Raw genomic sequence first — 13828 nt, forward strand, 5'->3', positions numbered from 1 at the left:
GATCGAGTCATTACTAAGCTTAACCGACACCGACCCCCAGAGGTCGGCTGAGGCGAGTCCGTGAAACTAAGGCCTAGGGGATGGCACCATTGGTAGCGACCAACCCTATTCGTCAACCAACCAACAGTTAAAAGTCTCCACAATATTCGAAGTACCAGCTCAGCAAATCCTATATTTGCCAAACAAATTAGCAGCTCTACGCGGTAACTTGACCAAAGATGGACTCTTACCAATTGGAGGAACCCTTTCCTAATGGGACTCAACTACGAGATCCCCTACCGAAAAGGAAGACTTACCAAACTGGGACTCTCTAGCACCACTTCACGGTACTAGGCCACCACTATAAAAAATAGGTATGACCCTCAAAAGACTGATCTTGAATTTTTCTGTGATTATCTGCCGCTAAAGAAGCTTGACTTGAGCGTCAGAGAGTCCCCCATCGATCCAGACCGACTCTCCCTTGCTCACTTGTTCCTCTGTGCAGGTTTCCTCCTAGGGGCCTGATCCGTAGGTTTCTTGACGCAACAGGATCAATATTGCCGATCCCATTTAGTTGAGATAGGGCTGAGTTGAGTTTAATAAAGTAGAGCTAGACAAGCGAATCTGATTCAAAATAACAGACCGGGTAAAACAGTGGAGTCGGATCATCCATTTTCTTCCCTATTGCTTCAATTGCAAAGCAGGGAAACGCATTACTGGGATATCTGTGTAAATATATCAAATCTCTAGGATAATAACATATTCTCTGCATTTGAAGAAAGAAATAACTACTCTAGCAATGTTGACAAAAAGGTCAATTGTGTCTTTAAGCTTTGACTACCATCAAAGAGGAGGGGAGTGGTCCCCTTCAGATTCAGGCTTCAGGGGATGCTGTGGCTGTTAATTTATTGTGTTTCTTAGAAGGGAAAGTGGGTCCCAACACCAACCTTCACACGTGTGATGAATCTCCATATGATCCAGAGTGCTCAGTGACCACTGACAGGTCAATGGTGGAAATCTGATATAGAGAATGAGGGAGGAATAGAAGCTCTGATAAGAATGGAATAGAAATGGGATTTTTGGATCCTGAGAAACTGAAGTGGGGGACCTTAGAGGAATTTGCAGAGTATCTTTGAGATTCAATATTTAAATTTGAGTTTTTTTGTATGGGAACTTGGTCTGCTCTACATTTACATAAAACAATTCAAACCATGACCAGTAAAAAAATATATACATATATCAAATTAGAAGATTTCTGTCTTTCATGCATGAGAAATGTTAAAACAATTCTATTTTAAAATCCCCAAATGGGTTCAAGAAAGGAAGTAGTAGGAGTCGCCATTGAAAATCTACTTCCTCGAGTTGGGTTTCTTGGTAGTTGTTCTTATGAGCTTGGTTTACACTTCTCTGTGAGTCACCGTGATCCTAGCAAAAAACACACTCTCCATTACAGTCACCCTGAAAGGTCGGCTGAAGCTTCGGAGGCAGACCCCTTCTCAGATAGCATATAATGGCTTTGAACTAAGAAGTATTTTGAAGGGTAAACTGGGTGGGTCTCTTAAGTCCTTCCCTTTAGACAAGAGTTCTCTTTAGATTTGCAGAGACAAGTTTGGGTGCAGTTCTTTCATTTACTCTTTTTCATCTCTCTTTAGAAAGCAGAGTTCATAAAAAAAGTATGGAGGAGAAGAACGATGTCGATAAGGTTGATGAAGTTATGCTACCTGGGTTTCGATTTCACCCAACTGATGAGGAGCTAGTTGGTTTCTATCTCAAGAGGAAGATTCAACAAAGACCTCTCTCAATTGAGCTAATCAAGCAACTTGATATCTATAAATATGATCCTTGGGATCTACCAAGTAATATATGTCAACTCTGATGCATGGTGTCTTACTACATTTTTCTTTAATTTTCTGTTTAGTGGAGGTTTTTATTATATCAAAAGCTATATGTTGATGAGTTACATCTGCATCTTTGTTTTTGCAAGAAGAGTTGGCAACCACAGGTGAGAAAGAATGGTATTTCTACTGCCCAAGGGACAGGAAATATAGGAACAGTGCAAGACCGAACAGAGTCACAGGAGCTGGGTTTTGGAAAGCCACTGGAACAGATAGGCCTATCTACTCATCTGAAGGTAGTAAGTGCATTGGTTTGAAGAAGTCCCTTGTGTTCTACAAAGGAAGAGCTGCAAAAGGGATCAAAACTGACTGGATGATGCATGAGTTTCGGCTACCTTCTCTTACCGACTCGGCCCCATCCAAGAGGCCCACGGCTAAAACCCTTCCTGCCAATGTAAGAACCTGCCTTTCTGTTATGCAAGTTCATGTTTGGATCACATTCATATAATCATTAATTCCTTGATCTCCTTGGCCTGCAGGACTCATGGGCAATTTGCAGGATATTCAAGAAAACCAACTCCATGGCACAGAGAGCTCTTTCTCACTCTTGGGTCTCTCCATTAACTGAGACCAATGGATCTGATGTATTAACCCAAGGTGTACACTGCACTCAGTACAGTTCAGAGAATATCTCTTGCACTACTGCAGCTGGATCTGCAATCCAGTTTTCTTGTAATAATGACTTACAACAGTCATCATGTACTAGTTTCTCTCCTCTAGAGATCCCCTCCTACAAACCCATTAACCAAACAGTCTGTAAAACTTCTATACTTCCTATTTCAAATGGAGATCTTCCCACAGGTTTCATGTTTTCTCCACTTGAAATGCCAGGACCTGCTAAGTGTACAGTTGATGTTGCTTCCATGCTTTTCAACTTGTCACCAGCCTTATTCATGGATGTCAGTAAAGCCTCTGAAAGTATAGATTTCAATGGACCACAGCAGCAGTGTAATGGCCTCTCAATCATTCTACCACAGGAGATGCAAGGGAACATGGCTACCGGTGTAGAGGAGACATGCTCAAGGAAGAACTCAAATGCCTCTCCTACAATCAATGAGTGGGGAACTGTTAGATCCATTGGATTCCCATTTAGCTTACCACCAACTATGCCCGATGCCTGGAAGACCATTTCGCCGTGGGACTCTCCCTCATGTCCTAGTGAGATGTCAGCCAACTATTCCACAAACAAGTGCTATAACTAATTAACTTGTTATACAGTTGAAGTACTTTTTCTTTTAGGTTTCAGTGAGCAAGTGTTGATTAACATGAGAAATGTACTCAGTTTATAGGCCATGGACTTTCTTCTATGATTGAGATAGAATATGAAGGAAGTTGTTAAATTTGAAACTTGACTCTGATTTGATTAGTGGGAGACTAAAAGATATATTCTAAAAACACTGCCTAACCATTATGCAAGATTAAGCAGAATGATTAAAGTTATAACTTTCTATTACTTTACCATAAACTGAAGCCAAAGATTTCATCAATTGACTTTAAAAGGAAAATGTGGCTCCACAAAACTACACAGAAGAATCCACAAAAGAGTGGTTACATAGATATACAAAATAAGTAAGCCTCACTTTAACTTGGGTTAGAACCTGACAAAAGAGATCGCTTATTGTGTAAGTTTTGGAGACTCCATGAGAACTTGTTTGCTAGGAGTGGTGTGTGCAGATTACCTTTATAACAATATAAGCTTAATAGAATACAACCAAAGACCTAAACAAGGATCCTGTGTGAGATATACCAATCATGGCATTCTTATATTCACACAACTCCATCCTGGTTCCTTCTTCACCCCAGTTCACTTCATCAAACCCTTTAATCTGCATAGATGTTTGATAATGAGATATAAGCTCCAGCATCACCAGGGTCCAACTCAAGAACTCTTTTGGCAGCTAGCCTTCAAAGCTTGACATCACCATGTACCCTGTGCAAGAACCAAGTCCCTCACACTAAAGCATCAGGTTCAGTAGGCGTATTACTGATAAATCGTTCAGCTTCTCTCAATCTCCTTGACCCACCAAGTAGGTTAACAATACATGCATAATGATGGAAGCCTGGTTCAAGTCCACAGTCTCTAGTCATCGAATTGAAATGGAAATAACTTTCTTCCACCATACAAATATGACTGCAAGCAGATAACCACCCCCCCCCAAGTCACTGAATTAGGTACTATTCCTTCTTTTCTCGTAAGCTCATAGTCTTACAGCCTCTGCACCTTTTCCATATTGGGTGACCAAGTCAGATTTTTCAATCCAATCAAACACTTTACGAGCATCACCAATGCTACCAGATTTTGAATACTATAACAAGTAGTGATCTAGTCACTTGGACAGCAACAAATTCAGGCATGTTCTTTTCTTCTTCGGCATGGAACTTGGTAAGATCTAGGGCTCCCAAGGTTCCTTGGCATGGTGTTGTCTGGTTCAAAGGTTTTCTTCCCCCGCCACAGCTTCATAGTGTGGAGAGCTTTACCCAGTCTCTCCCAACATTGTCTTTTCTCCAATAGAAGTAGCTCTCCCCTTCCTCGTCTTTCTGCTTGTGTTGGAATGCTGCTGAGGATATTCAGCACCTGTTATTTGCATGCCCCTTTTCCTCTCATGTATGGGCAGGGTTGTGTCGTCGATGCTGGCCAACATACAAGATGGATCCTTGTTTTCGAAAGGGAATGCAGATAGATAAGGAAGAGCTTCAATGGAAAAACATGTTGTGACACAACGGGCAAGCTGGTTTTTGTGCAGCTATCTTCTACGTTTGGATGAAGAGGAATTTGAGAAGATGGACCTCTAAGTCAAGATCAATTCAACAGATCTGGGACTCTATCTCCTTTGGGATTCAGGGAAAACTAGACCTCCTTGCTGGATCTTGTTTGGATTACCCTAGGAATAGGCATATTGCTCTCTCTTGGGATCTGCCTATCTAATTTTCTGCAAATAGGAATATTCCTTGAGGGTGGTTTTGATTGTAGGTTTTTTTTTTTCGTTTTTCTTTTTGGTTCTTTCCATTTGGGGGAGCCTCTCCACTGAAAGGTCTGAATATAGGCTTGTTTTCAGGATGTAGGTGTGCAATTGTTTACCAATGGTGAGTTGTTAAAGTTGCAGCCACACTAAGAAGCAAGGAGAGCATGAAGCAGTCAATCTCCATACCGGCCATCAGCAATTTACGGAACATCAAGAATGTTTCTTCAAAATATCCATTTTGGGCATACCCTGAAAGCAATGATGACCTGATCCTTTTTTAAGCATCTCTTCAAAACCTGTCTAGTAGAAACCACGGCTCCGCATTTCCAGTACATAGTTACAAGAACCCCACCAATAAGTGTCTCTGTAGCAACTCCTATACGAAGAGCATACCTATGAACTTCCTTATTTTTCTGTAAAAATTTAAGAGAAGAACATGTAGTGAGAACAGCAGCTAATGTTATTGTTGGACTAGTTCAAATTTTCTCAAGCTGCATCTTTTTGAACAAATGAAAAGCCCGATCTGTATAGCCATGTTCTGTGAAGCCTTGAATGTGAATTTCAGCTCTGCAAATTTGAACCCAGAGTCATGGATATCGCCGCCGAAAAACGATCGGATCTTCTTGAAAATTCGAAGACAAGTGAGAGGGAGGGGGACCTTGTGATGTAAAATCAAGAAGAATGATTACTATCAGTGACAGTACTGGCTTCCGTCTTTCTGAAGAAGGCAAGAGGAGCCATGGCCAAATGGTACAGATCAACTGGGGAGTGGAGACTGGACAGTGGCCAGTCAGCAGTGGAGAAAAATATTAAGCCCAACAAACATAAATTCTTTTCTCCTTATAGCCATGTTCTGCAAAACCAGAAATGAGGTCTATGATCCTTCATCCTAGTGATTTATTTGTTAAAAAATGTCATAAGATTTCCTCTAAACTATCACATTTAGAGTACATCCTAAAATAAGCACAAGCTACAGAAACATTAAATACCAACCCAGCTTTAAAAATGCTCCAGTGGATCTGTCTCCTCAACTGTAAACAGCAAATGATACTCAAAAAACTAGAGCTAAAGACAGCATCAGGGCTCAGACCTTCCTCAAGCATCCTCCTACAAAACTCAATAGTCCTTCCAGAAGTCTGGTTTTGACAAAAAGCAGATAACATAGCTCCCCAAGTACCCATCTGATTGGTGCTCCCAGTTTATCTAACCAGCACTTCAGACATCAACTAATCCTAGTTTGGAGTACATATTTATCAAAGAGTCTCTTATTGTTGAATCTGAATAGAAACCAGAATCCAGTAATGGATTTGAATTGCCTCTCTCACCATTTCTGGTTTAGCACAAGCATTGAGTACACTCATGATCGTGTATATATTAATTTCCCCCCTTTACTATCATTTGTTTGAAGAAGTGGAGAGCAGAAATGTAATCCTCTTTCTGAAAGAAAAAAAAAAACCCAGAAATTATGGCAGTTCATGAAATCACATGGTGGATTGGCATCCACGAGAATTCATTCACAGCTTCATCAATATCACCACTTTCTCCATAGAAATCAAGAATAACAGTTCCCACAAAGACATCACGATCGACCCCTTCCATGTGAATTGGTATCAGAGCTTTAGTACACTCTTTTTCTTTTCTTTGTAACTGCACCTGACCAAACAGGTATAGCATTTGTTAATGATCTCTAGATAGTATCGAGGATCTACAACGGATCGTCAATCCTATCTTCAGATCTGCAACAAAGTGAAAGAGGCAGACTTATTGCCGACTTATTGTAAGCATATGAACATATATTGAAGTTTTTTCTTTTATGTATTTCAATTCTGTTCTTCGTTGAGACTTTGCGCACACAACCGAAGACTATCTGCGAAGTGATAGATCGCTGAGGGTTACCCCCTTTGAGTATTGCGAAGGTCGTTTCATCGATCTAGAGTTCCGGTTAGCACACACACAGGTTGGTTTATTTGCTGTTTATTTCTTTGCTTTTATCTTGTGATTTCCACGGCCATATATTCGCAGTAATGGGAGAGATAAGGGTCCAAAACACGTACGGTTCTTCCAACCTGGTGTTCCGCTGGACATCAATCTCCAGGGGGTCGATCCTTAGCGAAGGTATCGAAATGGAGATAGAAGAGAAGGAGAAGATCAGAGAGAGGGGCGAGAGGCGGAACTCGAGAGCTGGCGGAGCAAGGTCTGCTTTCTCTGAAGAAATGAGCTGCCTTATATAGAGGGAGAGGTCGGCTACGGATTCCAAAATTTTATTTCAATTCCGGAATAGTAACTGCTGACGTGTGCTGACGTAGGGCGGCTGGTACTATTCAGCACTGTTCATGGGTCCAGATGACGTCATGGGTGACGTAGGGCGGCGGTACTGTTCATGTGGGACCATGCTGATGTCAAGGATGACGTTAGTCGGATCCGAGATTGACATCTTCGTCTTCGTGGCCGGGAAAGAGAGGCGCGTTGATGAGGAGAGCATCAGCGGCGGCTTCCTGGGCAGCAAGTTCGGCGGCGTCGGCGGCGGCCATGGTTTCAACTGCTTCGGCAACATCGGCGAGGAGAGTGCCAGGGATGTCGAGGACGGGAGAGAATGTCTGGAGCTGGTCGATCAGTTGGAATGTATCGGCAGCAACTTCATCAGGGATCTCATAATCCATCATGAACTGGGTGACGAAGAGTCGTCGTCCGTCTGAGACAAGATAACGGTATCGTGGACAACCGTTAGGATGAGTGAGTCCGAGAGCTTCTTTGTGTAAGGCGATCAAGGACTGTTTGTACAGATCTTCGGCATGAATATGCAAGTTAGCAATGTTCAAAGCTTCGGCTTCATCTGTAACGAGAGAAGGTTCTGCTAAGGAGTAGCAGGAGGCAGGGCGAAGGTGCCAGAGCTGGTAGGGCTGGAAGAAGCGTTCACGTTCACGCCAGCCAAGGGTGCTGCAGATGGTGAATTCGAGTCCACCAGAGAATCTCCAATTGGCGACAGCATGGGCGATCATGGTTCTGATCATCATGGGCAATTGGTCAAGGACAGCAGTATTATCACTAGAGAAGACCAGTTGGCCTACTAGTCCCCATTCAACAGCAGCAATACTCCAAGGTTCGGAGCCTGGGTAGAAGATGAGTTTGAAATGGTTGTGGGCTTCAGTTCGTATTATATTTTTGGGAAATTCCAGCATAAAATCTTTATAGCGCTGGTATTGTTCTTCATCGCAATGACGTTGTATCATTGGAAATATTTCCCGGGGAAGGAGTTCTTTAGCTTTTAAATATAAACAGATTTTATATGTTTTATGGAAGAGAGCATCTTTTAAATGATCTTCAACACAATCTGCAATCTGAAGAAAGCTGTGTACTTTCTCAGGGGAAGTAACATCGTCCCAATCAGTTTGTCTCATTGAGTCAAGTACAATAGACTGAAGGCCGAGCTGCTTGGAATAGAAAATACCAAGAGCCTTTGAGAAGGCGGTAAGAGCAGTACGAAACGGCTTTTTCTGGCCGGCAACCTGCGTCTTCCACAAGGTGTTCAACTGATGGTACCACTTGGTAGGTATGCCATCGTGATGAAAGAAATCAGTGGTGTTTGTCACCGACTGACCAAAAACGGAAGGCGGAATATTTGCAGCTGATTGTTGTTGTACAATCTGGGAGTAGCTGGCTGGGGTCATATTCCACAAATAAAAGGGATCCTGACTGTCCTGTTCTTTACTATTTCCGGGGAAGAAATAGGGACTAAACGGCTGAGAAGGGGAAGGAGAGAATTCCGCTGTTGTGGCAGGAACTCGAATGTAACCAGGGGTAGTCCATTGGGTAGGTACTGCCGCTGTTACCTGGGGTTCTCTAATGAGAATACCGCCACGGGGGGTAGGGAGTAAGCCAAGAGAAGAGGCTTTTTTCTTGCTCTTGCGATGTGGTGTCGCGTGAGCTTTACCTTTGTCAGGAGGATGCCGAGGATTCATGGCCTGCTAAGATAATCAGCCAAAAAATTGTCAGTGCCTTTAATATGCACAATTTCATATTGATATTGGTTGATTTGATTAGCCCAATTAATCCTACAAGAATTAGTTTCTTTGACTTTGGTTTTAAGAAAATCACGAACGGCTTGGTTATCAGTTCGAATAAGAAACTTCTCGGGCAGAAGATAAATCCTAAATCGTTGAATAGCATTCACAATTGCAAGGATTTCTTTTTCATAAATTAAATAATTAATTTGAGCAGAAGTGAATTTTCCAGAGTTATATCCACAAATTTGCTCATCAGAAGGGTTTTTGAGGGGTCGTGCTTTCAGGACACATCCCCAGTGTTCATTGCTAGCATCAGTCTCTAGTATTAAGAGATCACCAGCAAGAGGGAAGTAAACCGAGGGACAAGATTGGATAATCTCGGCCTGGATAGAGAGGACGGTCTGTGTGTCAGACGTGGTCCAAGAAAAATCAACATCTTTTTTCAATTTTAATAAAAGACTTTTTTCTTTAGTAGAGAGGTCCTTTATATAATTGCGTCCATAGTTAAGAATTCCTAAGAATTGTTGGAGATGCTGTTTGTCTCGTAAGACAGAAGGAAAATCCTTGATTTTAATCAGGATGTGATCTTGGAGTTGGAGTCCATGATCGGTCAAGATGAGACCAAGAAATTCGATGCGAGTTTTCTCGAATTCGATTTTCTTAGGAGAAAGGATTATTCCATGTTTGAGGAATAAACTACTGATGATACGAAGGTGTTTCGTATGTTCAGTGGAGGAATCGGAGAAGACAAGAATGTCGTCGATATACGCCACACAAAAAGAGAGGTCGCCAAAGATGGAATCAATCCAACGTTGGAAGATTTGAGGGGCAGTACATAATCCGAAGGGCATAACCGTCCATTGGTAATGGCGATTAAAAGGAGTGGAGAAAGCTGTGATATTTTGAGGGGTATCAAGAATATCGGAGAGCATCCATTCCTGAGGAAGTTGGAGATCATGCCAATCGATTAATCGAGGTTGGATCTCGTGTTCGAAAGGTTTTGGTTCGAAAAGTTCGACGAACCGTTTATCCGAAAAGGGTAAGAGTTTGGTAGAGGTAACATTGGTTAGCTCGTGCAAACATTTCCAGCTAACAGCGAGATTATGACTGTCGGCCTTCATGCCAGTCCATTGGGTCTTAATTTTAAGAACCACTGAATCACAAAGATTGGGATCCTGGACAGAGAGAAAGAAATTGGGTCGCAGTTTGAACCAAACTGAACCGTGAATGAGGTTCGACTCGATTCCACCGATTAGGGCATTAATTGGGTCGGATAGGAATCTTTTGTCGAAGACAGCAATGACAACAGGAGTGTCGATGCCTTGGCGAAAGAGCGCCGTGAGTTCAATCTGAATGAGACCAATGTGTATGTATCTCAAACGAGGGTGTTTGGCTACTAATCGTTGGATTTGAGCCGGATTGAACAGAGAGATTTCAAGAGAAGCGTCGTCTGTAGACTGAGCAGTGGTATTGCCACAAGCTTGGTCAAAGAAACGCCTAGACCAGAGGTTAAGCTTGGAGAGCTTATAGACCTCAGCGTGCTTAATTGATTTAAGCCGAGTGAAGAGGTTAGGGTCAAAAGAGACATCTTCACGAAGGAGATTGTGGAGAGAAACCAAGTCACATTCAGGTAAGGGAGTCGGTTGGATTTCAATGGGAGATTGAGTCGAATCGGTTGTAGACTCGTTTTCCATAAAGATGAAATCGGATGAGTCGTTATCAGAATCGGAGAAATCGGATTCAGAGAAGACTTCATAGAGAAGTTCTGTGGGGTCAGAAACTTCGGAAAAGAAAAGAATCTCGTAGTTGCATTCGTCTAGGTAACGAATCATTTTACGGGCATTCTTGGATTTGTTAGGGCATTCATTGGCAAAATGGCCCTTTTCATTACAGAGGTAGCAGGTACATTGAGATTTGTCCTTTTTACCAGTGTAAGGGGTACGTTTGGAAACAAAGCGTTTCTTAGCAAAACGTTTGTTCTTAGAAGAAAAATCTTTAGAAGGAAAGTCTTTTTTATGGAATTTCTTCCAATGATACCTTTTTTTCTTTGAGCGAAAAGGAAAGGGAGTTGAAGACTTATGTTTAGGGAGATGAGAAGGCTTGGTACCAAACTCAAATTCATTTTGAAGAAGATCCTTGCAGAGGCCAGGGGAGACCTTCTGTTTTAACTGTTTGGCAGCACGTGCCTTTAAACAGTGATCAAGGATGTGGCGAAACACGAAATTGATTCGGTTGCCAAGGGTATCAACGCTTTTGGAGTCGTTGATGAAGCCGGGATATGTCGAATGACATAATTCGTCCCAAGGGGGAGGAAGTTTAGGAAAGAATTGCTCCTTCCAATAGTCAGATTTTGAACTATCTAACAATTGAAACAGAGACATATATTTTTTGGAAAAAGCTTCAAATTCATTTAAATTATTAAGCTTAATTTTAGTGAGGTTAAAACTGACATCTTCTGCAAGCTTGTCAGGGTGATGGTAACCACAAAATTCAAATTTTAGAATTTTAGTGAATTCGACCAAGATTTTCTCAAAATTTGAGACATAGGTGAGGAGGGTAGTTTTGGTAGCTTTCCCATCATCGGTTTGGTCAAATTTTTTAATGAATTGCAAGACATCACCTTGCAGGGATCCACAGAGGTATTCCAAAAATTGTTCGGCTTTCCATGTGGCTTTGTTATTGGTTATCAATAAAGAAAAGGTTTGAGCCCATTCCGTGATAGCCTTATCATAGTCTTTAATGGCAATATTGGTAAGGTCCAAATAAGTGTCATACGATGCTAATCCATACTTGTGGAGATCATCCTTACGCGTATAGATGTTTACATCGGGGTAGGTGGTAAAGACGTCGTCAGTACCAAAAGAGGTGCGGGTACCCATTTGGGGTTGGAAATCCGCATCAGTGTCAAGATGGTCGTTGGGGTCCACCTTACGTTTAGAAGAAGTTTCACCAACAGTGGGGGTACTGTGGGAAACAGGAGGTGAGTCTGGGACAGACTCGGGAGGTGACTCAAAGGAGTCAGAGTCAGACGAAACTGAGTCAGAGGACGATTCGTTAAGAATCTCGTCGTCTTCGTCATCGTCAGAGAAGAGCACAAAATTATGTGCGACAAAACTCTGTTGGTTGTCAACATAGAATTGTTGCATCATAGAAAGAAGTCGGGCTTGTTCATTTTTATCTGTTGAGTCTTTATACCGATCTTTCCAATGGTCCATAATTTCCTTATGATAAACGTAGTTATCATCCTGAGGAGGGTCAGAAGGAATGGTATCCTCAGTAAGGGTGCTTATAGCAAGAAAAGTAGCCCGGGTAGGGTACTCAGGAGGGGTCTCCGGTTGTTGGGCAACCAGATCTGACAAGAGAGTGAGGATAGTATCTAATTTTTTTGTTATTTTTTCATTATGTTCTAATGTGAGATCTATCAAAAAATTAAGTGCACCACTATTGCTTGTGCGATCGTGTTGTGCATGAATACTGTGGTCATATGGGATGAGTGGGTCATCACAGAAACAAGGAGGAAAAGAAGCCATCAATAAACTATGCAATTAAAAAGATAATTTCCTGGGGGCTAAACCCGTTCGCAGTAATGGGAGAGACAAGGGTCCAAAACACGTACGGTTCTTCCAACCTGGTGTTCCGCTGGACATCAATCTCCTATGCGAATATATGGCCGTGGAAATCACAAGATAAAAGCAAAGAAATAAACAGCAAATAAACCAACCTGTGTGTGTGCTAACCGGAACTCTAGATCGATGAAACGACCTTCGCAGTACTCAAAGGGGATAACCCTCAGCGATCTATCACTTCGCAGATAGTCTTCGGTTGTGTGCGCAAAGTTTCAACGAAGAACAGAATTGAAATACATAAAAGAAAAAATATATAAAAGAAAAAACTTCAATATATGTCCTGCACCATATTTAAGTACCCACCGAGAACCCCTCTGCCCATCTCTAAGTCTCCAACTGCGGCACAAGCAGTTAAAACACTTGAAAATGTATAACTATTAGGAATCAAACACCCACCTAACATTTGGTGAAAAAGATCTATTGCCAAAAAATTCTCCCTATACCTAACCGCACCAGCAATTATAGCATTCCAGCAGACCACACTCTTATATGTAACATCCTAAAATAAACTCAGAGCATCCTCATAGAAGAAACTTCTGGCAAAGAGATCCATCATTCCAGTCTGTACATACCCATCAGAAAAAAACCCATTTTTTTTTTTTACAAGAGAGTAAACCTGCTTAGCAGAAAAAAGAGCCTGAGAGGCAGTGCACCCTAAGAGAGTACTCCCACAGGTAAATTGGATAGGAGTGAGCTTAGACGATTGCGTTCTCCGAAAGATTTTCCACCCATCCTCGAATTTCAAGCTCTAAGTTGTAACCAGATATCGTAAGGTTCCAAGAAACAAGATTTGGTGAGGGATTCCATCAAACAAATGAAGAGTATCACCCATTGCTGCACATTTACAGTAAGAATCAGCCAGAGTGTTGGTGATGACTTGGTCGGATTGAACATTGCAAATATGTTTTCTTCTCATCTGTCAAAACATGTATTTATTGCCAATTTCCTTTTGCTTCCAAGCGTTGGTGGATCCTTGAGCTTCCTTTTAAGACATTATGTTCAACCTCCAAAAGCTTGAGCAACCTCCATAGCTCAAGGAGCAACCCCAGCTGCCCAGCCACTGCATCTCTGTAGTTGCAACTGCTGCATTAATGTAGCTATGCCGTTAATACTGCAAGATCACCATTGCCTTCATTGTAATGATAAGTAACTCCACTTGTGACCGCATCTCTGAAAATACCAGAATCTTTCTCTAGAAAAAATATACATTCAAAGAGAACAGCACACAAGGAATTCAGGATCCTTCATCCACATTGTGATTTCTTTGGTTATCCTTAGAAGAGCTCAAATGCAGCTTAAGGACCTATTTAGTTTGGATCAACAGATTCAACTCCAGAACACCCAACACTTATGTATGCTCT

The 13828-nt window shown here is 41.9% G+C and overlaps 1 protein-coding gene across 1 annotated transcript; it reads left to right on the forward strand.

Annotated features, from left to right (window-relative positions):
• Positions 1–1654: 1654 nt before the first annotated feature.
• Positions 1655–3142, forward strand: LOC122672626 (protein FEZ-like). The gene is made up of 3 exons (XM_043870085.1): positions 1655–1835; positions 1967–2268; positions 2354–3142. Exons 1-3 carry the CDS (start codon positions 1655–1657, stop codon positions 3074–3076), a joined length of 1206 nt encoding a protein of 401 aa, XP_043726020.1. The 3' UTR covers positions 3077–3142.
• The last annotated feature ends 10686 nt before the right edge of the window (positions 3143–13828 follow it).

The sequence above is a fragment of the Telopea speciosissima genome, chromosome 8 (genome assembly GCF_018873765.1).
Source record: "Telopea speciosissima isolate NSW1024214 ecotype Mountain lineage chromosome 8, Tspe_v1, whole genome shotgun sequence".
Classification (NCBI taxonomy): domain Eukaryota; kingdom Viridiplantae; phylum Streptophyta; class Magnoliopsida; order Proteales; family Proteaceae; genus Telopea; species Telopea speciosissima.